Below are 23542 nucleotides of genomic sequence, written 5' to 3'. Positions count from 1 at the left end.
TACCTTTGCTCCTCCTTGCCTTCCACCATGACTGTGAGGCCTCCCTAGACATGTGGAACTGTGAGTCCATTAAACCTCTTTCCTTTATAAATTACCCAGTCTTGGGTACGCCTTTATTGGCAGCATGAGAACAGACTAATACAGGTCTTGTGCAGTTCAAATCCATGTTGTGCAAGGGTGAACTATACAATAAACTATATTTTTAAAATAACATGGACCAGCAGATGGCAGCATACTGTAATGAATTTGCTCAAACTTTATTGCTTTTCCTGAGCAATGTGGGTCCTAGTGACCTGCTGTTTCCACATTTCCTGGATTTAATTACAATAAAATGACATTGACAGATTATGCAATCTGATTCTTGTTGTATTTGGGTTGGCTGCTTGCTTAAATAGTCAGGTGTGGTTTTTAATCTGTGTGACTAAGTCACTCTGATGCTCTTCCATTAATTTTTACTCTTGCTTGGTTTCCATTAGCATATCTTTCTGGCTTAGCAGAAATATTCTCTTGATTTAAAAAAAAAAAACAAAAATTCTTTTTGATTCTTTAATATCCTATTAATTAGAGAAGTTCTGTCATTTTTCTAAGGTCAGTTGAAAATCCAGTTTCTGACCATTTCAGCCTCAATCATGAGTCTCTGGTGGTCCCTTTTCCACTAGTGGACTGGTGCCACTAGAAAAAGAAGGATCTAAAAGTAGTGCTATGCCTGACCATCACAGCCCCGAAAGAGTATGTTACTTTAGACAGCAGCTATCAAAAAACGCTTTACAGTATGTGATTTTGAGAATGGAGACTTAGTTTTATATACTATTGCATATTTAACAGCTAGACTACCCAATACCTGACACATAGAGGTTTAAGAAATGCTTGTTAGATTAATAAGTAATTATGTAAGTTGGTGCCTTGAATATTATAGGTCAGTGATGTCAAACAGAACGTTTTTTAAATGATGGAAGTGTTCTATATCTGTGCTGCTCAAGATGGTAACCACTAAGCTCATGTGAATATTTTGTGCTTAAAGTGTGATTAGTATGATAGTAATGACTAAATGTGTTTCATATGAGGAAGTAAATTGTTATTTTATTTTATTTTAATCTAAATAGCTTAAGCTGGCTAGTGGCTCACATATTAGATAGTGAGCTTTTAGTTCTTAGTGATGTTATGCAATTTTCTATTCTCCACTGTTAAGTGTTAATAGGTGATGATGGGCTCAGCCTTCTGCCTCAGCTGAATACATAAACCTCTTTTCAAATAGTGCCTGTCTACACATTCTGAAGATATTAAGTAGAGTATACTTGGTGCAATTATTCAAGATTCAGGCATTTGACAAATAACTCACTATATGATCATCTGTATTTTCCTGTAGGAGCTCAGCCTTCAAACAGTCCTCTTTCTCTAACTTTCTCCAATCAGGAAGATCAGTTTCCAGATGATCCTAATTTGACTAGGATGATATACATATAAGTGCAGTCATAATAGGCTTTGTTTCCTAATATTTTCAATGCATCAGCATTATAAAAGAGAGAGAAGAAAAAATTTCCAAACTCATATAAGGAAATTGTGAGTGCATGATTTTTAACAGTGTATTTTTTTCCCTGTTACTATTGGTATCATAGCAGTATATCTTAACTGCGGGTGATTTTGCTCCCCAAGGGACATTTGGCAATGTCTGCACTAATTTTTGGTTGTTACAACTTGGCAGGGAAGTACTAATGGAACCTAATATGTAGAGTTAAGGAATGCTGATAATATCACAATGCGCAGGACAGTATCTGCCCCTCCCCCAGTAAAGAACTAACTGTGACAAAATGTCAGTAGCACCGAGGTTGAAAAATCCTGCATTGTAGTGATGACTCAAACAGAATGAATTTGAGTTTGTTGCTATACATATATTTCAACATACATTATGTGGGGCAAGAGAGATTCAGTATAAACCCCCCCCAAAAATATTAGCACAGCAATTACTTCATTAACTAACCTTAAAAGGGAGGTGAGAATAAGGGTTTAGACACACACAATAAGTGAAAGTTTTGATAATACTAGTCCACAGTCATGCACAGTGCTATAAAATATGCAATCAAATACATATAAAACTGACGACTTTAGCATAATAATTAAGCAATTCCAAAGATGTTTTCTTAATTATCTGAATATTTTCTATAAGTACTATTCTGCAAAAAAATGCTGGCCACTTTTTAATAGTAAATTTAAATATTACACAGTAAGGTCTTTACCAAAATCTTGTATCAAATTGATTGTGAATGTCTAATTTTATAATGGCTTCTCATGTAAGTTGTTTATGAATATCTAATTTATATTGATTTCCCATTCTGGAGATCCCTTAATTGTTCTGAAGTTTGTTGAAAATTTTTTAAATAAAATACATTAAGAGATAATTTTAAAAAGTGAAAAGTAAATTTAGACAAAGATTGAAACTTCTCTCATTTTGAAGATGAAACTGAAAGTAGCTCCTTCTCACTGAATCCTTGCCTCTTTTCCTTTCAACTTTAAAATGCCAAGAAAGTCTGCCTTTAATTTCTGAGTACATAAAGGCATTTTTTACATAGTTCAGAGCAAAATCCTGTGCAAAGCCATATTGCCAATTTCTTGCTGTCTGAGGGATTTATTGATTGCTCCAAAATAAACATCAGTAATTGTTTAAAGAGACAAAAATCTACATCGAGTGTAAATATAAATGTCATTCTTTTTCCAATTTCTAAGAGAAGTTAAATGCACACCTGAAGGCAAAGAAGAATGGACTCACAGTAGTGCCATCTGTTAAGTCCTAGTTTCATGCCTAGTGTCCCTTCCATCATTTGTGTTAACATTGGTGAAAATTAGTAACCTCGACTTATCTATTACAGTGAACGTACACGTTCTTAATGATGAATATTTGACGAGAAAGACTGAAGCTGTGGAGCCCAGGTAAGGGAGGCATGCCGTTTCAGCGAAAAAGTAGAGAATGCTTAGCCAGTTGGTACTGATCTGATTAAACTGCTGGATCACTCTGAAAGGAAGATTGTATGTCTTAGGAAGAGAAAAATGAACAAATCAGAGACACTTAGCAGCAGTGGTAGATCTTTGTGTAGTTGAAATATCTTCCGTGCCCATAGTAGCAAAACACTTCAGACGATGTGAAAGAAAGCCTACCTTCCTCATGTATAAGGGGAAAGTCATTAGATCACACTTATTTGCATTTTGAACTTGATGATAACACACATAACAGCACACACTAAACACAATTTTCTAGAGACCACTCATGACAGTTATAGTTTGGATTTGAGATGATTGTTGCATTAGTTAGTTTTAGATTTAATCCAGTCCCGATAATGAGTCACTTTGGTATAAATTCCCGGCTTGTTTTCTTTTCCACAGTCTATTCCCCAGCTTACGATTCCAACAAGGTACCAGGTGTTCCTATTACGTGCAATAACCAGAGGACCTCCAGAATCACCCTGGAAAGGTAGAAAAAAATACGGTCAATGTGATAAATAAAGGGGTGTCAGAAATGGGTTAATTGGCATCTGAATGTCTAATAAACTAACACTTTGGATTGAAATAGGTAAAATATTCTATTTTACTTACCATTAGTATTAATATGATAACGGAGCCTATTACTTACTCCATGTTAATGCCTTCAGGTAGAAGGTAATGTGAATAAAGCTAAGGTTTCAGTTTTATCCTTGTAAAACTTTTAGTTTTGCTGTCTAAATTTTTAGTTTTACTTTAGACAGAACAAAACTAAATCCTGTGAAACTAGGAGAGGCTTAACTAAGACACAAGACTATGTTCTATGTCTTACATAAATGATAACCTCAAGACTCCACAAACAAGTCACATCCTCCATAAGCCTTTCCTAGTTCCATGCCCAGTGTGTCTTCCATCACTGTTTCTGTTAGTTAGAAGGAATCTCTGGCTGTGAATGTGAATCTCATCTTGTTCCACTCACATTAATTGACAGGAAGGTATCCTCGAAATGATATCACTATGCTGCAGTAGGTTTGAGAGGAGCAACGTATGCCAAGGGCACTCCATGCAAATGTGCACTATTTATTGCTGAAAGGATTTTGCTCCTAAACTAAGGTGGAATTCCTGGCCCTAATGGACTGGTCTAAAGCATGTGAATCATGAGGACTTCCCTCTTAACGTTAATCCTTGGTTTAGACAAATGATTTTAAATTTATCTTTTAACAATGTACCTATTCGTTCAAAAGAAGCACTATGTGGAAGCCCATTATAGAGTTTTTGAACAAGAGAAAAAAATCCTATTTGAAGCAGACATGGGCTTCTAGAGTCTTGTGCCTTTAGCTCCTTTCCCTTCCATTTTCTTCCCATACTTGTTGATCTCCTTCGTGTCAGTGAACAGAGTGTGAAAACCTTGGTCTACCAAAGAACTCCTCCTTAGGAGGCTCCACATCCTAATTTAGGTCCTTGGTATTTTACTATGCTAGCAGTGAAAGGAAGCAAGAGTATATGGGATCAGTGGAAAGAGAGATCTGCTTTTACATAGATTTATTTGTGTTTCTCTTCGAAGCCAGGTGATCTAGTTTTATCTCAGGCCAACCTCATTGTTCTCCTTCTCCTTATGAAGGAAAGTGAGTAGAAGGAGACCCTGTATTCCGAATTTGTAGCAAAACCCTTGTCTTTCATTTGTTTGTTTTAATTATTTGTATGCTATATTATTAGACTGTAAATTCATTGTGGATTCATTGTGATTTTAACAAATGCTTATGTTTCCTTCAGTAACTGCTACAGTATCTTGCAGTTGACAAAAAGTGGAATATGAATAAGCGAATAGATTTATTACCACCACATGACAGACAGCCAATAGCAGATCAACAGTGGCACCTTTGCATATAAGAAAAGTGCATATATATATATAATATATCTCAAATTCTCAAAGCCATTCTTAATTCTTCAAAGAATTGCTAAACTGTTCAACCCAGTTTCAAATGCTAGAAGTTAAAACGTTTATTATTTTATTTACTTATTTTTTAGTCATCTACATAGCCGGAATTTAAAACTGATACTCTCCTAAAATGTTTAATGCTTATACTGTTTATTTAATTAGTTTCCAAATGTAATCGTGAGGTAACACTTCACTATGAACAAATGTAGATAAATATGTACTTTTTTGTTTTGTTTCTAATAACAGAATTATACCTGGACATATGTTGTTTAAAGTCAATGGTTTATGCACCTGTGGGATGCTGCTTTACTGGCCGTACATGTAGTGGCAAGTCCATCTCACAGTGCCTTGCAATTAGTAGAGATTAGATACCTAACTGTTAGTTATAATTGTGATTTGGAACAATGATTGTATGGCTTCCTGGCTTAGTTTCTACTATCAGTTCCCAGTGCGCGTCTCTAATGAGTCCTAATTTTCAGCTGATGACCATGTTTTAGGGATAGTTCTCCTCAATAGGGTGTTAAATGAGGATTATGACTTATGATTCTTCCACTCCCTCATTTTACACTCTCCTCCACAGGTTAATTTCATGCAGTCACGTGAAATGATATTGTTCTATGGTCAGTAAGGCCGTTCCTACTAAACCGTCATTCTTGTGAATCTATTCTTACCTTACAGGCATCTTGTTTCCCTGTCAGGAATCCAGCACATATCATTCCTGATGATACAGCACCACCATATACATGAACTTGATTACATATATCATTACTTATGATCTCCACTTCAACCTCTCGCAGCGTATTGGGAGAGGCACCTAAAAACAGGAAAAATAAATAGAGGAAGAACTTCTACATTGCTGCCATAATAGTTAATTGTGTCTTACAAGGAATGGACCAGTGATAAAACCTAAGTCTTGAAGTTGTAAGATTCTGGACTGAATGACAGTGCTCAGAATGAAGTTACATGTATTGGGTGGCTTCTATTTGCTAGATACCATGTTTGACTTGTTTACTACTGCTACCTTATTTAATCCTTGCAACAGCCATCAAAGAAAGACATAAATATACTCTTTCAGTTGAAGAAACCAAAGCTTACCTGGTTAGGAGTCTTGTCATGATCACACAGTTAAAGAATAATGTTAGAAGCTTTTTAACTTGATGTGATATTTTTAAAACCACAGTATTTTTCACCACCTGGGAGAATATGTTACAGCTTACCTTAACCTTACTCGGAAATTTACTTTACAAAGGATACAGCTATTTGGGGAACTGTGAATCCTTGAGGAAAAGCAGCATAGAACACTACTATACTACTAGATGTAACTTTAATACTGATGGAATCCTTCATAGGAAAGACTATATTTACTCTGATAGTAACTTAACTTGCTATACAAAACAAATACCAGAATAAGTAACACATACCAAGATAAGAAGTCACTTATGTGTTAGTAATTGGCCACACACTTATTGATTGCTTGTAATATTGTTTTAACTATTATATTTTTCTCATTTCTTTAAAATAAAAGCAAATTCTATTTTAAAGACTGTACTAATCTTTAAAGATGGATGTTTTGTTTACAACAGGATCAAAGACATTTGAGAGGATGAGGGAGGAAAGTGTTATTGATTTGAGCAATGAATTACTGTTATTCTGTGCTTAAGAAGATTTCTAATTACATATGATTGGCTAAATCCTGGGAAGTAGGAGAAGAAAACCCGAGTAGTCCTTGTCTCCGTTTCAAAGTGCAGGAAAATAAAAAATAAAATAAAAAAAAAACAATCGAATACCTATTAATTTAGTGTGATGTCTTACAAATCCGTAATGTTATTGTGAAATGTATTCAACTTATGAGAGTAGATAGCTCACTGCACAGTAATCCGCACACTATTGGGCTTTAAATGATTCATGATGAAGTACCAAATCGCTCCCAAACTCTGAGAGTAGGAAGTTTTTAGTTAGATTATAGAAGCAAGCATAATGGTGTTACTCAAGTCGTAGATGTTTTCCTTTTCTACTTTGATAAGGAAGTGGCTTTACACATTAAAGGATTTAATTCCTCCTCAAACTCAGCACCATTTCCTATAGAACAATGCAGATCCCTCAGAGATGAGGAAAATTAGAGTATATAACCTGAGATTATAATGATAGTGTATCAACCTATATTCAACATCAGAATTGTAGAGCGTACATTGAAGGGAAGCAGAGTGCTTCTATAAAAATTAACTGATTAGACTAATATGACTTCATAATAAGAGCCTGAAATGAAAATTAGAAATTTGAGGACAGATTAAACTTTCATATGTGAAAAGTCAACCAAGAGACATAAAAGTGGGAAAGTGATATCAGGACCTAAACGTCTATGTTTGTAGTTTATTATCAAATTTATGAAGTTTCAGGTTCAAGAACAGCTCCATAGATACATGGATCAGAGGGACCCCATTTAATATTTAGGGCCAGGTAAAGAATAGTCATTCAGTTTGTTCACTTAAGGCTGTTTCTGTTTGTTGCATGATGCACTGCAAAAACATCATTACCAGTGCTTGCAAATTATATACTTTATGAACCAAGGAGTCATAGCAGAATCTATACATATAAAAGACAGCATTTGCAAGAGAAAAAATGATGTAAAAATATGCTTTAAAAATTTAGAAAAAAAAATCTCAAATCAGTTCCCAAAATAGTCTGTAAAAAGACAATAAACATGGTACTGTGTAATAGTAATGGTGCTAAAGTTTTTGAAATTTACCACATCTGTTTTTAATTTGTTTTTGTTATATTTATCATGGGAAATCTGATTTCTTCTCTTATTTGTTTTGATTTTGCATTTTATTTCATATCTCTGTTCAAATGAAGGAGAGGTGTATACTTTTTGCTTTGTTGTTTTACTGAGATACTCACCGTGTAATTTAAGTGCTCCCCATCCAGTGACAAACACTTTACTCTCAGGCAAGGCTTCAAAAGTAGCTTCTGGAAGACAGACTCTGTGCACCTCATTGGAAAATATTATGGGGATGGAGAGTTTCACTACAGCGATATCATCCTCGTGTTTATGGGCAGCATAGTTCTCATGAATAATAATTGACTCCACCTTTCTTCTCATTAGTGAGGAACTGAGGGTTATTCCAAAACTAGCCGTCCACAGTTTGGGATTTTTCTTACTGATCACAGAGTAAAAGGAGTACAGTTGGTTCATTTCTGATTTAAATTTGCCCAGGACCCTGGATGGGCAAGGGACATAAGTGTGGGAGAAGGGCAATTTTTTAAAGGTAGTAATTGATTGGGAGCTTCCTATCTGAGGCTTCTCTCCTAAGACTGCTTTGCTTTCATCTAGTTGATAACAAACCCTTAATCCAACATAGCTTAAATTACTCTCCTTGAGGGAAGCTTGTATTTTTCTATTATTCTAATTTTTCTATATTATTGCCATTTTTGATTATAAGAATAATACACATTATACGTGTGTTACTATGCAACAATTTTGCATGTTCTTCACATGTACCCCAAATCCTAAAATAAAAAAAAAAAAAAAGGGAAAAAAAAAAAAAGGAAAGAAAAAGAAAATACAAGTAATTATAAAGTAGATGTATATATCCAAATATATACACATAGATTCATGTAAACACTCATATCAAGGCATGATCATATAAATGTCTGTATAGTTATAAACAGGAAGAGAGAAAGGTAAAATTTTCTCATGCTTTCTCTTTATTTAGCATTTTATCCAGAATATTCTCCCATTTTATGTAAATTTTACTAGGGTTACTGTATCTCTTTATTATTTCCAAGTGTTCTATATGTAAATTGTAAAAACAACACAAAGAATAAAAGCACAGCACCAAAGATAGCCACATTGGATCATCAGATATAACCTGTAGTTTGAGACACTATTAATAGCTTAAAAAAATAGAAAATATATCTCAGAAGAACTGGTGAGCGTGTTTAATTTTTGATGGTGATGGCTTGTTCCTAGTTAAAATTGAGATTGTTGGAGAGTATATTCTCAGTTGGAACTGAAGATATTTTCTCTAAATTTTTCTACTATTCTTCAGTTGATTGTCATTTATTCCTAAGCCTGCTGGACAATCATGAGTGACACTGGGAGGCCTAAGATGTTTTGTTTTTTGGGCATTTGTTTGTTTGTTTGTTTTTTGAGACGGAGTCTCACTCTGTCACCCAGGTTGATGTGCAATGGTGTGATCTCGGCTCACTGCAACCTCTGCCTCCCGGGTTCAAGCTATTCTCCTGCCTCAGCCTCACAAATAGCTGGGACTACAGGCACATGCCACCATGTCCGGCAAATTTTTGTATTTTTGGTAGAGACGGGGTGTCACTATGTTGGCCAGGCTGAAGTCTAAGATGTTTAAAGGAAATGTAAAAGAGAGAACTATAGGATGTGAAGAGGAGAAAAAGAGGAGAAGTTGGTGATTCTATGGGTATAGTCTGAGAACTCACAAGTCAAAACAGTGAGCTGCAGTCAGGAGCCACTCTTCACTGATCAAAGATGCTCCACACAAATGGATGCCTTCCACCTGCAGGCTAGCTTGCCAGGGCCAATCACCTTTTCTTGCAATCCGGCCATCAGCAATTCTTTCCACGGATGCTAACTCCTTCCCTAAACCACAACCTGTGAGAAGGGAATAAGATGGCTAATTCCAGAGTTATAAACATCCGTAGGTATGATTGGCATATAGTTAAGGACAGAAACATCTACAGAGGTGTCTTACCTTAAGAAAATTCATTGAAATTAATATTAAACAAAGTAATGGTAATTCACATTGATAAAATGTGATTATTCACACTTTAAATAAGTATTAACTTTTTAAAAATTATTTAACACTCTCTCTAGTGAATTTAAAACAACATTATTTTAAATTTTGGCTTTTCACATTTTTCTGGGTCATGTTCTTATGTGCAGCAGTTTACCCTAATAATATTTTTTGAGTGCTAACTGTACACTATTTATTTCAAAAAATAACATTTGTGTTCTTTTAAAATACATGTCTAATATTACAATCAAAATGCTACTATAGCATAAATGTCAAAGTTTGTATAATAAAGTTTTTGGTGTCATTTAACCCTAAGCAAAACTTATTAGTTTAACAAAAAGGCAAAATAAAATAAATACAATGAAATAAAAGAAAATTGTTAAAGAAAACATTAGTGAAACTTTCTGTGAGGAAGAGCAAACATTTTCAGGGAGTACATATAGACATTCTCAGTTATGATTAGTAATTTTTCCTTTAAGGAGAGTCAGATCACATATCCATCTAGAGATACTATATACTTTTGAGAAAGAGTAAACATGGGAAAAGAGAAATGCTAAATGTGTTAAGTTTTGTTCTTTGATTTATAAACATCTCAGTGATATTCTTGAACTTACAACTGTTCAGAATGTGTTCTGCTTGTGCTGCATTCATATCTGAAAAAAACCCAAGAGATGCTCAGTGATGAAATTATTATAATTTAAAATACTATGCCTACATGATATGACTTTTTCTGGTTGAGAGGAACTGCATTGGTCAGGAAATTTTTAATTCAAAGCCAATAGAATAAAATCCTACATAAAGGAAAAGCCTAGGTGTAAACTGACCTCTACTGACTGTATGTGGACTCCAGGAAAATCCTGGTTTATGGTTACAAGATCACTGGCATAGAGAAGGACACAGTTGCTGTAAAGGAAGCAGTCTTCTAGTTAATCAATGCCACACCAATTTTTTAAAATAGAGGAGTCCTGGACTTGTCTTTCATGTGCTCTACTATATATTAGGAAAGCGTTTCCCTCTGTCCTGATTAATGCATCTTAGAAGCCTGGCAATCTGTGCTTGGTCCATGGATGCTCCCTGTGGAATCAAAATTCACCAGTATGCAAACAAAACCTCAAAATACACTATCTTGTTAGTCACTTTTTTCAAAATGTGAAATAAAGAAAACCATAATCAGTGGCTGTCCCCCCAAATATTTGAATTGTTCTGTATCCTAGTTAGTATAATGAGCGATCTAGACCCACATTTTGTCAAGATGAAAGCCAATGTGGAGTTTTCATGAGCCTGAAAATTGATAAGTCTTTAATTTAGGTCAGACTCTAAAGAAGTACATTGAGTTCATTTGCAGGAAACTATACTAAACTATTCTCCCTCTCTTGCCCAGGGTGGAGTGCAGTGGTACAGCCATAGCTCACTGCAGCCTCAAACTTTTGGCCTCAAGCAATTCTCCCACCTTGGTCTTACGAAATTCCGGGATTATAGGAGTAAGCTGCCATGCCCAGCCAGGACATGACTTAATAATTCTTGAGACAAAAGCTTGTCTGCATACATTTCACTGTAACATCAATTATACTTTAGTGCCATTATCTGTAGGTTATGGAGCAGTGGGAGAGGGGTAGAGTTATAGTTAGTTCACAGCTAAGTTTAGCTTAATCCTAAACTCATCTCAGTTTATATAGAAATTATTGATGAACTTCCATGACGGTGCTATATACCATATGTAAGCATTATGTTATATATGTGTTCCACCTGCAGTACCAAAGGTTGAATATCTTCAGTTCTAGAACAAGAGTGTGTAGACTGACTTTTTCCGGCTTTTCTCCCGTAAATACAACTAACGAATCTAAAAATTATTCACCAGATAACAATAACAGAACTTTGAAAGCTGGAAGAAAGAAGACAGAATGGCTTGAGACTTCAGAATCTGAGGAAGAACAAGTGGTGCATTTTCCTGGATTTTCTTTTTATCTCACATATACACTGAACTGGTGACCAGAAAGATCTGCAATCGTCAACAGGAATAGACAAAGCGATCCCAATACAAATCTGTTCTTTCTATCCAAAGTACCTGGAAAGGGCAAACACAACAGACAGGTAATGGGAAACTCAAACCCTCTGCTTCACAGCCAAGGCCTGGCAGTCCATTCTACCAGCAGCAGTGACAACAGAAAACCCTTAACCATCCCCACCCCCACTTCAAAACCAGGAAACTACCTGGCAGACTAATACACCCACAAAGACAGTGGCAGCAGAGACCTGCATCTACTCAGAGATATAAGGAGACCCAGATCCAGTGCACCCCTACACAGAGTGGCCCACTAATTCAAGGCAGCCCAGAAAAGCATGTTCTACTCCCATAAAAGGCACTGGAAACAGTAATTAAGAGGAAGTGGGGAATAGTATGGAAAGGATATGAAAACTGAATTGTCATTGAAACAACAAAAGTTAAGTAGAGAATCTGTACTCGAAACCTAACAGATAAAGTAGAATAATTAAATTGAATCAAAAATCTCCTAACATAACTAAAATATTCAGAATACAAACAAAAATTGCTCACCATACCCCAAACCGGGAAAACTACAATCTGAATGAGAAAAGAAGTCAACCAATGCCAATCCTGAAACGAATAAGATATTGGATGTGTCAGATGTGTATTTAAAGACCTACCATAAAAGAAATTTAGAAATAAAGTATAAATTATCTTGAAACAAGTAAAAAAATGAGAAAATCTCAACAAAGAAATAGAAATTATAAAAAAGGGACCAAATGAAAGATGATAGGACTAAATAATACAATAAGCAAAATAATAATAATGAATCAATCTGATGGATGGTGCTAATAGTGGAGTAGAAAAGATGGAGAATGAAATTAGTAAACTTGAATATAAGTCAATAGAATTTACTCAGTCTAAAAACAGCATATAAATAGATTGAAAAAATAAGTCCAGATTCTCTACAGTCATTAAAGATTTTCTAAGGCCTTGTGAATTTCTCCACCTCAGTCATCATCTTTAAAAGGGTCATTGTATGACCATTTTCTCTTCTGTCTCTGATTCTGCTTGAAATGTTCCCAGTGAGGCGGTCTGCTCTCCAACTGCTCTTTGTATAGGTTTTATGCAATCTAAAGTATTTATTTGTGTAAATGCCTTAGCAATATTCAATACTATATATTTTGCTGTACATAATGCCACAATGAAATTTCCATAAAAAATGTAAGATGTAGAAAAAGTATAAGTTTAAAATACAAAACTATAAACCTTATAGAAAAAAGTCTAGATACCTGAGAAAGTACATAAAATAATACATTAAATTTATTTTTTCTTAGTAATTTTGAAAGCATTTTCACACCTTCCTAAAGAATAAGTTCTACATTTATTATCTTCATTTTGCAAAACAGGAACTGATACACAAAGTTTCAGCAACTTTTGCAAGGGTGGACTACTGTCATTATTGCTAGAATACAGGTCCTAGTGTAGTGTTCCGGCTACCATCATCCGCAGTGTCTCTCCGTGCATTTTTTTCTTTCTATTATTTATATTTAAATGATGTTTCTTAACCTATAAAATTCAACTCTTGTTTTACAAGTTTTGAAATATGCAATCTCTCACTTTTTTGCCCCATACAGTCCTGAAACTCTATGTGGAAAGATAAATGATTTCAGCTTCTTCAGTTTTCTGTAGTATCATTACTTTTAAAAGTTCTTTCTTTTTTCCTGACCACTTTAAAGAGATAGAGTTGTTTTATAGAGTTAAAGATAAAACATTTCACAAATACCGTGTTCCTATCCTGTGTTGAGCACTATGCTAACATTGGGGAAGTGCTTGTGACTGCAGTAGACATATTTCCAGTTCAAAAAGTCATATCTTTTTTGAGAGATACATGAAATAAAAAATATACAAATCAAAGCAACTCCCATGCACCTTTGTGAAGTACAAAAGTATAAGGAATTATCACTGTAAGGAAGTCTTTGGATGGAAATGAGGATCATCTCAACAATAACTTGCTTAGACACGCAACTGAGTATCTGGTGATGGGTGATGCATCATCAGCAGATGCCTATATGAACCAATAATGAGAGGTAAATACCCCCACTCACCCAGCAACACTGAAAGGATTTAAGTCTGTCTAGCACCATAAAGCAGATGTCGGGTTGGTAGTGAGGGATAGATCCAGAAATGATACCTACATCTCCTCAACAAAACATTTCCTTCAGGAATTCTTCTCTCTGCTATCTATAGTCCAGTGCTTTGGATTCGGAGTCTGTTCTTTCCTGACTACATAACTATAGAACTGAGTATTGGGTATTACTCCCAGAGACTACTCGTTCTTATCTTTGAGCTATTTTTTCTTCTTTCTGACTTTGGCCAAATCTATAATATAATTTTCTCTTCTGTTAACATACCATAACATATGCATTCTAGCCTCCTGGAATAGTTCTGGGAAAAGATACTGAGTGAAGATTAACTGATAATTTGTAATTTTCGATCAGCCTTATGCTCTCATTGCAAAAGTTCAACAAGTTCTGGTAAAACATGACAACTTCAAAGCTAATTCCTGAGAGGCAACTAATAGTTTTAGAATTATAATGAACTTTATTTGATTTCATATCCTGAACATTTATCAATGAGTTCTTTGTATCTGTGTTGCATATAAGATGGTGTCTTCATGCCCAAGACAGAGGCTATCAAAGTCTGATGTCTTTCTTGTCCTTGCCCCACTCCATGTGCTGGGCCAATTCTATCCTATGAGTTGTAGAGAGGGTATGAGAGTTTATCCTACAATGCCAGGCCTCTTTCCTCCTTCCCCCCATATTTTGTTTGTGCCCTACAAATTGTGGTTCATGTGTCCATACCACTTTCACATTCTGGATTCAGATTGGAAAGAATATTTCAAGAGAGTCAGACACTATAGATTACTACTGTATATCAATAGCAGAATGTTGGTTTTTATCATATGTATGTTTAATTAATATAAACAATTCCATTGAGATCTTTTTTCAAAGGAAGAAATGCCTTCTTATTTGGGTTATCATATAATTCTTATTTTATAATTATTTCCATACTAGACAAAAGAAGATAATCTTCCTTATCACAATCAAAAGATTGCATGATTTGTTCGTTATCAAGTACACAAGTAAAGTTACCCTTAAATTGGATCTCTGAAATATCTTAAAATGGAAAATAGTTTTATGTTAAAATAAATAAGCGATCTTTGTAGATGACAAGATTATTAAAATAAGTAACTGTAATAGGAAAGAAAAATAGTGTTTCTTGCCTCTAAGATAAGGTAATGAAGTATCTATCTTCGAGAAGCTTTCATTTGATTTCAACTTCTGATGCAAAAGGTTATCAGCTTGTGTTTTTATTGTGTTCTCATTGTTAGGAATAAACTGAAATTTAAGCAATACATCTGCTTTCAAATTGTCATTACTTGGCCTGAAAAACAAAATCACCAGAATGAATGAGGCCATAACCTCAGTAATTATTATGTCATACTTTATTATTTAGGTATTAGCTACATCTTCAAGAAAATACAACATAAATATTTTGTATGTCTTATTGTCAAAGATTTTTCCCCTTGTGTCACACAAGTATTAATATTTAAATTATTCCCCACTTGTAAAACTTGATCATATTTAGGGAGGGGAGAGCATTTGACAGTTTTAGAATTTTTTTTTCTGAAAAAAGAAGTCAAAAGTACTTGTTATGTCCACAAACTTTGTATATATATATCATATACTATATATGTGAATATATATTCCTGTGATTCAAGAATTCATAATAGCTGTTTATTGTTTTTTAAAGTCAGTAAAATTGAGAGCAGTAGTTAATAATTGTAAGATTCTTCTATATGAAATGCAAAAGACTTCAAAAGGACAACCGTAGAATATATTTCACCACTACTCAAGAAACTCTCTCACACAGAAACTCTATACAGGAGGAATAACAAATGTAATAATATTAAACTATTTTTGCTCTTGATATATCTAAGATCTTTAGACCTGTCTACAAAGCAAATAATTGAAGAATAACTAAATAATATGAAGTTGCTTTTTATAATCATACAAATTAATTAACTGTGATTACCTAAAGTTGATAACATGACACTTGATGTAATGATGGTTTAAATTGAATCTCTGAAATATCTTATCTATCTGAGAAAAGAAAAAAATACAACAAAATAGAACTTTGTTAAACATGAATTTCACACGTCAATATGTCACAAAAATGCTTGCAAAAGCTTGCTGTGATGCAAATAACATTAACTTCAATGTTTATTTACAGTTATTCCCCCAAACCTCATTGGACATAATCCCACCGTCATGAATATTATCTCTATAATTGGATGATGATATTTGAACAGCTTGTCACATAGTCAAAGACTGATCTAAAAGGTTCATTTAACGAGGCATTTCAATCTCTAATATGAAATATACATGGCATGGGAGGCACAGAGATTTGAAAGTTTGATATATATGGACTCATCACTCAATATCATTCCAGTTCAATTATCATCCTCATGGAGGTGGTTCAAAGATTAGTTTTTTAGGCTCTAAGGAAAGTTTTTGGCCAGGTTTTGATGCTGTGGCAAATGGGAGAAAGGAGGAGAATATATATTATTGAACACCTCTCTAGAGTCATCATACTTACCAACAAAAATGCAGGAAAGAATCACTTAGACTAAGATAAGACTGTAAATGCCACTGTGTGTCATTTTAGACCTCCTACATGGGATAATTTATCTGTGGTATAAATACCTAGGTCAAATTATTTCTTAATAAAACCACAGCTTGTTGCAAAATATGTGGTCTTACAAGCCTGTTTATAGACTCATGAAGCTGGCTTGTCAGGGAAAAGACTAACTATATACTGAACCTTAAGTGACCCTGAGTCTGCATAGAGAGTTTCACAAACCGGAAGAGAAGAGCTGCTAAGTTGTAAAAATGGGTGTATCAAAGAAGTGCTTTTCACTCATCTGACTTGATTTATGAAATTTTCTTTGGTGAAGTGCCATGTAATATCATTTTGAATAGACTGCTGAGCACAAGTTAATTAATAAATCAACAGTTACTCAAAAAAATGACTGTGGTTTTCTTCTAATTAACTATGAAGGGAAATTTGTTTTTGAAGAATATATTTTTATATACACATGCACATTTACATGACAAAACTAATGTATTGATTGTTGGCCTGTTTTTGTTTTTTTTTTCTCCCTCAAGGAGAATTTCCTTAAGACGTATTTTTGAAAAGGCATACCCACTCCACTCAGTAGCATTCTTCAACCCATTTCATCAGCTTCTGGTTTGGTTTGTGAAATGGCTAAAGAAATATGTCTGCATGTGGTAAGAGTGATCTGGCATCTTTGATTAATCAGTGAATGCGGGGCTCAGTAATGTCTGTGAATACCACTGAAGTCTTCAGAGGAAGAGTTAGTCTGTGTGTTTCTGTGCTATATTTTCAAGAGCAGTCTAATGTGACATACATCAGGGTCATCCATAGAGTAGGTACTTAATAAATGGTATGTGGTAATGTTATTTGTGTCTGAATGATTAAGTTATGTTTTTAGATAACTTATAATTCATTTTGTATGGGCAAGGTAGGCTATAATAAATTCCTCTTCAAAGGTTTTAGCCTGCAAATTGTTAAGTATAATGAGTTCTGAGATCCTCTCCAAAGAATCAATTTAAGACACCCTTTCCACCATGATTGTGAGGCCTCCCCAGCCACGTCAAACTGTGAGTCAATTATCTTTCCTTTATAATCTTTAATAATCCTTAATAATCTTTCCTTTATAAATTGCCCAGTCTCAGTTATGTCTTTATTAGCAACATGAGAACATACTAATATAATTGGTTACAGTTTCCAGACTTAGCAAATAAAAATACAGTTAAACTTGAACTTCAGAAAGACAATGAATGATTTTTAGTATAAGCATTTTCAAATACTGCATTAAGATATATTCAGGAAGATCTGAAATTAAAATTTAACTGGGCATTCTGTTTTTTTCTGGAAATTCTAATGTAGATGCAAAAAAGAATGCTCTCAACTCATCTTTTAATTTTCACAATAGTATTTTCAGGATAGGAATGATGCCAGCAAAGCTTTAGCTTACCTCATTACTGACTTTTTGTTTCAGGTCAGTCCTAAGTTTTGAGTGTTCTACTGAAAAATCAGGATTATATTCAACACTGGGGATCTGGAAGGAGGCCTGGTAATAGTAAAACTTCTGGTCTGGAAGGGAAAACAGACAGGGATGGTTTCTGATTTGTAAATTTGAGTTTTATAATTATGAGAAGTAGAGGGGTTGAAAACAAAAAGTGATACAATTGGTGAACTCCTGAAAGTAAAAAATTCCATAGCTGTAGTCAATACTTCCCTCTAACTCTTTTTTAGGATCACACATTTTCATAGTCACCTTGGTTGTCAGCTATGTTGTAGCACAATTATTATCTGTTAGTGATAATTCATAAATGTAAGCTGTAAATTAAGTGAGGGTAACATATTCCCATAAGTTGACCTCAAATTTAGAATTTCTACTAAAATATTTTTTACTCTCAGCATATTAACTATATCACAAAATTACATAGGATATATTTATTGCACTGTTCAAGAAATAATATTATACAAACCACATCAAAATTTAAAGTCTGGACATAATTTTTATACACAGATTACTTTTCTCAACTATATATAAATTTATTTAAACGGAAATTGCATTCTAAAATATTAGAAAATTTTACAGTTTTAAAATAAGTGGGTCTTCAAATATTCAAAATAAAACAATGAATGGATACTTACCATATGCCAAAAAATAAACAAGGAGACCAATCATTATCGCCAAAATCAACCCAACAGCTATGACAATAAGGGCAACCATCCATGGTTTCAGTGAACTCACTCTTCTACCCAGTGTCAATGACCTTTTGAAAAAGAATTATATGTTAAAAATGAATAGGATTTTAAGACTAAATATTCTGCTTTCTGTAGAATATTTTTCTGGAAATCATATTTAGCTCATATTGTATTTGGTAACACTTAAATATATTTTCCATGAAAATTTTTTAAAATGCTATAAGAATATGATTGACATTTAACATTATATTTTCTTTTTTTAAAGTCAGCAGTATTTTACCATTTGCTACCTTTTCATATAATTCCTGGTCCACTATCTAATTTTTTTTTCTTTGTAAAAGAACTAATAACATACATTTGATTCATGTGTTTCAAATCACAATTAACCTAAGAGAACAAGAGTATCTGGGTCACTCTTCACATGCTAACATGAAGAGACAGAGGTTCAGAGATTACCAAAACCTCCAAGTTGATTATTAGAGGAGCCAGAAATAGGACTTGGATTGTTGGGGTTCCTTTTACACCTCTGTACTTAAACCTACGACACCGTTTATAGTTCATGCAACTCATAGTGCATAGGAAGAACACCTATAATAAGATTGACTGAAAAAAATAAAATAGAAGAAAACTGTAAGGAAAAAAATAATTAGCCAAACAAGAAGAGATCATTAATATGATGAACAAACAAATCAGCGGTGGTAGCTCAGGACTTTAGACCCAGGAACTCTGTGGTGTGATAAATATTTCACAGGGTTATAATATTTCAAACCTGCGATTTTTATAGATGATATTGTTGATGGTAAGGCCAAATTTATTCAAATAAATTAAAAAGCAATTTTAAGAAAATATCAAGGCAATAATAGTGCCAGTATGCAAACATGGCAAAAGCATAAAAGTGGTATGCAAATGAATAACATTTGGGAAACCGTTGTGCAACCAGGAATGCATGACAAAGCTCTCTCCTCATCCCAGTGCCAGAGGCCACAGTCAAAAGACAAAATCTGAACAGTTATAGAGTTGAGGCAGGCTAAGATAACACCAACATGAGTTGTTCAAAGAGATTTAATCCATAAGGAAACTGGAGAAAAATATGGTTCTGAGAATTAAATGTGCCAGTTCTTGTCCTGTCTGTTAAAATTACACATGGAAAGGAAAAGGAGTAAATTACCTTTCCTGAGATTGGTAGCTGATAGTAGTAAAGTGGATAGTAGGCCTCGGGTTATAACTAAAGCTAACAGTTGAGTCTTCTCTTTGGGCATCACTGAACTAAAAGGACTTACGTTTCCCCTGATATTCTTGGGTCTGGGCAAAGGAGTATGTAGAGGCAATTTCTCCACCCCAGAATCATCAATCTGAGCTCTGTTAAGTATTCAAGCCTAATTCTGAGCTCGGCTGGGATTCTAGAAGGATCTAACATAACTCTGTCCTGTTACTCTTTTGGTGGGTAGTAAAAGAAAAGCATTGCAATCTGGAAATATCTGAAGTGTCTCTAGAATCACTGAATTGGAGCTGGAGCACAAGCAAGAGCTGATGAACATATCCATCACCTTTACTAATAGAAAACCATGGAGAATCGTGAGCTCATTGTCGACATTCACGGAGTTTCTTCTGTGTGCCAATGAAACACTTCTAGAGGTTCAAAATGATTAAGCCATAGTCTCCTCTCTTAAAAGATGTGTAATCTAGAGACACATAAAGAAACTACTATGATACAAGTCTCACAATGCTGTTAGAGATGAGTGGATACTAATGGTTTTACCTCAGAGAAGCTGTTCTTAGAACTAGGTCCTAAAGGCTGAGAAGGAATTGGCAAGGGTTATGTGTGAATCAGGCAGAGAACACCATAAGCAAAGACAAGAAAATGTGAGACCTAAGAACATACTTAAGATAACAGTATATTAATAGAGTAGAGGTAAACCTAATTAATGCAGTTATGCATTAGTTAACTCAGCAGTATTTTATTCAGGAGTACTATGTACAAAACAGGGGAATGTAAAGATTCTTCAACAGATCTTTCTTTTGAGGAACTTGTAGTCTGATAAAGGAGGAACACAGTGTACACAGATTGCTATCAGAGTTGCAGAGAATTTAAAAGAGAATTTCAAAGAAGGACTAATGATTCCTCTTTGGAGGAAATAATGGCTGAAAATAAGGATTTTTTTAGGCTTGCAAAGGAGGAACACATCTTCTCAGTATTTTCCTCTCTGAGCCAGGTACAGAAAGCAATTAATAAAAGGGAGTTTCTTTTACAACAGAATTCTCATCTTTAAAAATATGTGGTTACCTGTTGAATTATTCTGCTTCTTACACCAGAACCATTATTGTGACTGAATTAAAGTCTCATATGTCAAAATGAGAAGTTGTTTCAGTTTATTTCCTTCCAGACATTCCCTGAAATATGTATTCCTCAATTTTTTTAAAAATTTCCCTTTATTTCTTTTAGTACTAACCTAATTTTAGCTTAAACATTGAAGAATTTCCATGACTATTCCACGCTGGTGGGGAGCTTGCTTCATACAAGCACTTGGTAAAAATTTGTCTACTAAATGAAAGAATATATCATAAAGTAGTAGACAGCTTAAACCATCTGCAAAGCAAACAACTATTTTTCACAAAGAGTATTACTATACATGCATTGTTTTTTTCCATGGCAGGAATGGAAATGAGATTAAGTATTTACCTGGAATCAAGAAGCAATTAAAAATTTTGTACAAAGTTTGTACTTAATAATCACTAAAGGATAATTCTCCCTATCCCTATCCTTCTCTGTCCCTAATCCTTCCAATCAAAGAATTTAGCTTTAGTAAGACTATCCCAGAGAGACTACCAAACAAGTTCACTACAGAGCAGGAAAATCCAGCTTTGGAGAAACCTCTGACCTGCAATCCAAATAAAAACATAAGTGACTTCACCCTTGAGGAATACCTGAGGCAGGGTTATTTTTAAAGAAGAAAGGTTTATTTGGCTCATGGTTCTGCAGGCTATACAAGAGATGGTGCTGGAATTGGCTGAGCTTCTGATGAGGGCTAAATGCTGCTTCCACTCAGGAAAGAAGGCAAATTGGAGCCAGAGTGTGCACACAGCACACGAGCAGAGAGGAGGAAGATGGGGTGCCAGGTTTTTAAAAAAAAAAAAAAAAACGATTAGCTCTTGTGGGAACTAATAAAGTGAAAACTCACTCATCTTAAGAAGGGCATGGCCAGACGTGGTGGCTCATGCCTGTAATTCCAGCACTTTGGGAGGCTGAGGCGGACGGATCACGAGGTCAGGAGTTTGAGACTAGTCTGACCAAATATGGTGAAACCCTGTCTCTACTAAAAATACATGAAAAACTAGCTGGGCATGATAGCAGGCACCTGTAATCCCAGCTACTCAGTAGGCTGAGGCAGGAGAATCACTTGAACCTGGGAGGCAGAGGTTGCAGTGATCCGAGCTCACACCACTGCACTCCTGCCTGGGGGGCAACAGAGCAAGACTGTGTCTCAAAAAAAAAAAAAAAAGAAAGAAAAGAAGGGCATTAATCTATTCTTGAGGGATCTGCCCTGATGACCCAAACACCTCCCATGATGCCCCACCTCCAACATTGGTGTCAAATTTCAGGATGAGGTTTAGAGGGTCAAATATCCAAACCCTAGCACCCATATTATGTGGGATCATTGCAATGATTGAGTTAATGTATATATAAGAGTACTTCAAACAGTAGTTGAAACATGGTAAGGACTTAGGAGTTTTGGTTATTTTATTACTGTTATTATCCAGGCCATACTAAAAATAACATCTAGTTTTTCAAAAGCAGCTGGGAAAGGATACGGAGGATTCTGTGAATAGATGGAGTGGAGTGAGCTAGTAGATGGTAAATGTGCTCCTCATGAAAGAAAGAGAGGTGGTGCCCAGGACTTCAGAATCCGAGTGACAACACTGGACACAACTCACTGAGAGGGGAGCAGCTGAGTAGCCTAACAAATCTTGTCTTATCCCAAGAGTGTTCCAGGAGGGAAGAGACTCTAAGCTTGGGGGAGGGGGAAGCCTGCAGGAGAAACCACAGTTTCAAAAGTAAGTATTATATGGTGAACACATTTCAAAGTGTCCACAGGGAAGAATTACTGGACAAAGATAATAAATATGGGAAATTTTAGAACAAGATGGGTGAGTTATCAATTATAATTTTACTTCATTTCCTAGGTAAAACACAATAATCCTGGAATAAAGTTTTTGCCATGCAAAACCAGGAAGTGGTGGTATTATTATTCAAAATCACAATGGCTTAGTAATCATGATGATGATCATTTTAATTGTCTCACCAGATACAATGAGACTGTCATAAAATGGGTAATGTGGACAGAAATACTGAAAGTTGTGTAAAAGATTACATGAGGTTTGTGCCTTCTTTTACATTTCACTTTCTGACAAGCTGTGTGTCTTGTTTCCATAGTCTCACATTATACAAATAAGAAAGACATGTTTTATAACTGGAAAGTTAATTGATATCATAATTAAAATAATTAAAATAACTGATGTTTTAGTAGCTAAGAGTTCCATATCAAGAATGGTACCCTTCAAAGTTCTTCTGTTCAGAAACACAAATTTACATGGTGATGTTCCATGAGAAATTATTTCTTGAAGGAATTGAGACAAAACCTCACAAGAATCAAAAAGAATGTATAGGTCATTGACCTGTGCTATTGAAAACAATTTGACTAGCCAGAGCAGTACTTTCCAACCACTTTTGCCAATGTTGATTCAGATTTGGATGGGGTACATTTTTCTGCTTTCTTACTAATGTATTCATTTAAGCATCATTCTTCCTTAGTCATCTCTCTTCCTACTGTTATTTGACAACAAATTTTGACCTCCACTAGAAAGTAGATCTTGTTTTGAAAGTTGTAACATGCCCAAAGGCATTATTTACAAATCTTTTCTAATGAACAATTCTTACTGTCACTGTATCTGACCATTCAGAAATAGTTTTTCTTTAAAAAATAAAAGATGAGGCTGGGTGCAGTGGCTCATGCCTGTAAT

The 23542-nt window shown here is 34.8% G+C and overlaps 1 protein-coding gene across 1 annotated transcript in view; it reads right to left on the bottom strand.

Moving 5' to 3' along the window:
• Positions 1–3296: 3296 nt before the first annotated feature.
• LOC108294633 (transmembrane protease serine 11G-like) overlaps positions 3297–23542 on the bottom strand; it is a 40035-nt gene continuing 19789 nt past the window's right edge. Inside the window, exons 2-10 of the mRNA XM_017516552.1 lie at positions 18470–18591; positions 17784–17902; positions 15758–15825; positions 14946–15106; positions 10290–10328; positions 9362–9533; positions 7808–8067; positions 5581–5723; positions 3297–3455 (exon numbers count right to left, since the gene is read on the bottom strand). Of these exons, the coding sequence (XP_017372041.1) occupies positions 3297–3455; positions 5581–5723; positions 7808–8067; positions 9362–9533; positions 10290–10328; positions 14946–15106; positions 15758–15825; positions 17784–17902; positions 18470–18591 (1243 nt within the window). The remainder of the gene's footprint in view (positions 3456–5580; positions 5724–7807; positions 8068–9361; positions 9534–10289; positions 10329–14945; positions 15107–15757; positions 15826–17783; positions 17903–18469; positions 18592–23542) is intronic.

This window comes from Cebus imitator, unplaced genomic scaffold, assembly GCF_001604975.1.
Source record: "Cebus imitator isolate Cc_AM_T3 unplaced genomic scaffold, Cebus_imitator-1.0 Scaffold594, whole genome shotgun sequence".
In the NCBI taxonomy this organism is placed as follows: domain Eukaryota; kingdom Metazoa; phylum Chordata; class Mammalia; order Primates; family Cebidae; genus Cebus; species Cebus imitator.
The sequence above is the reverse complement of the archived record's forward strand: the minus strand, read 5'-3'. Positions and strand labels throughout refer to the sequence as shown.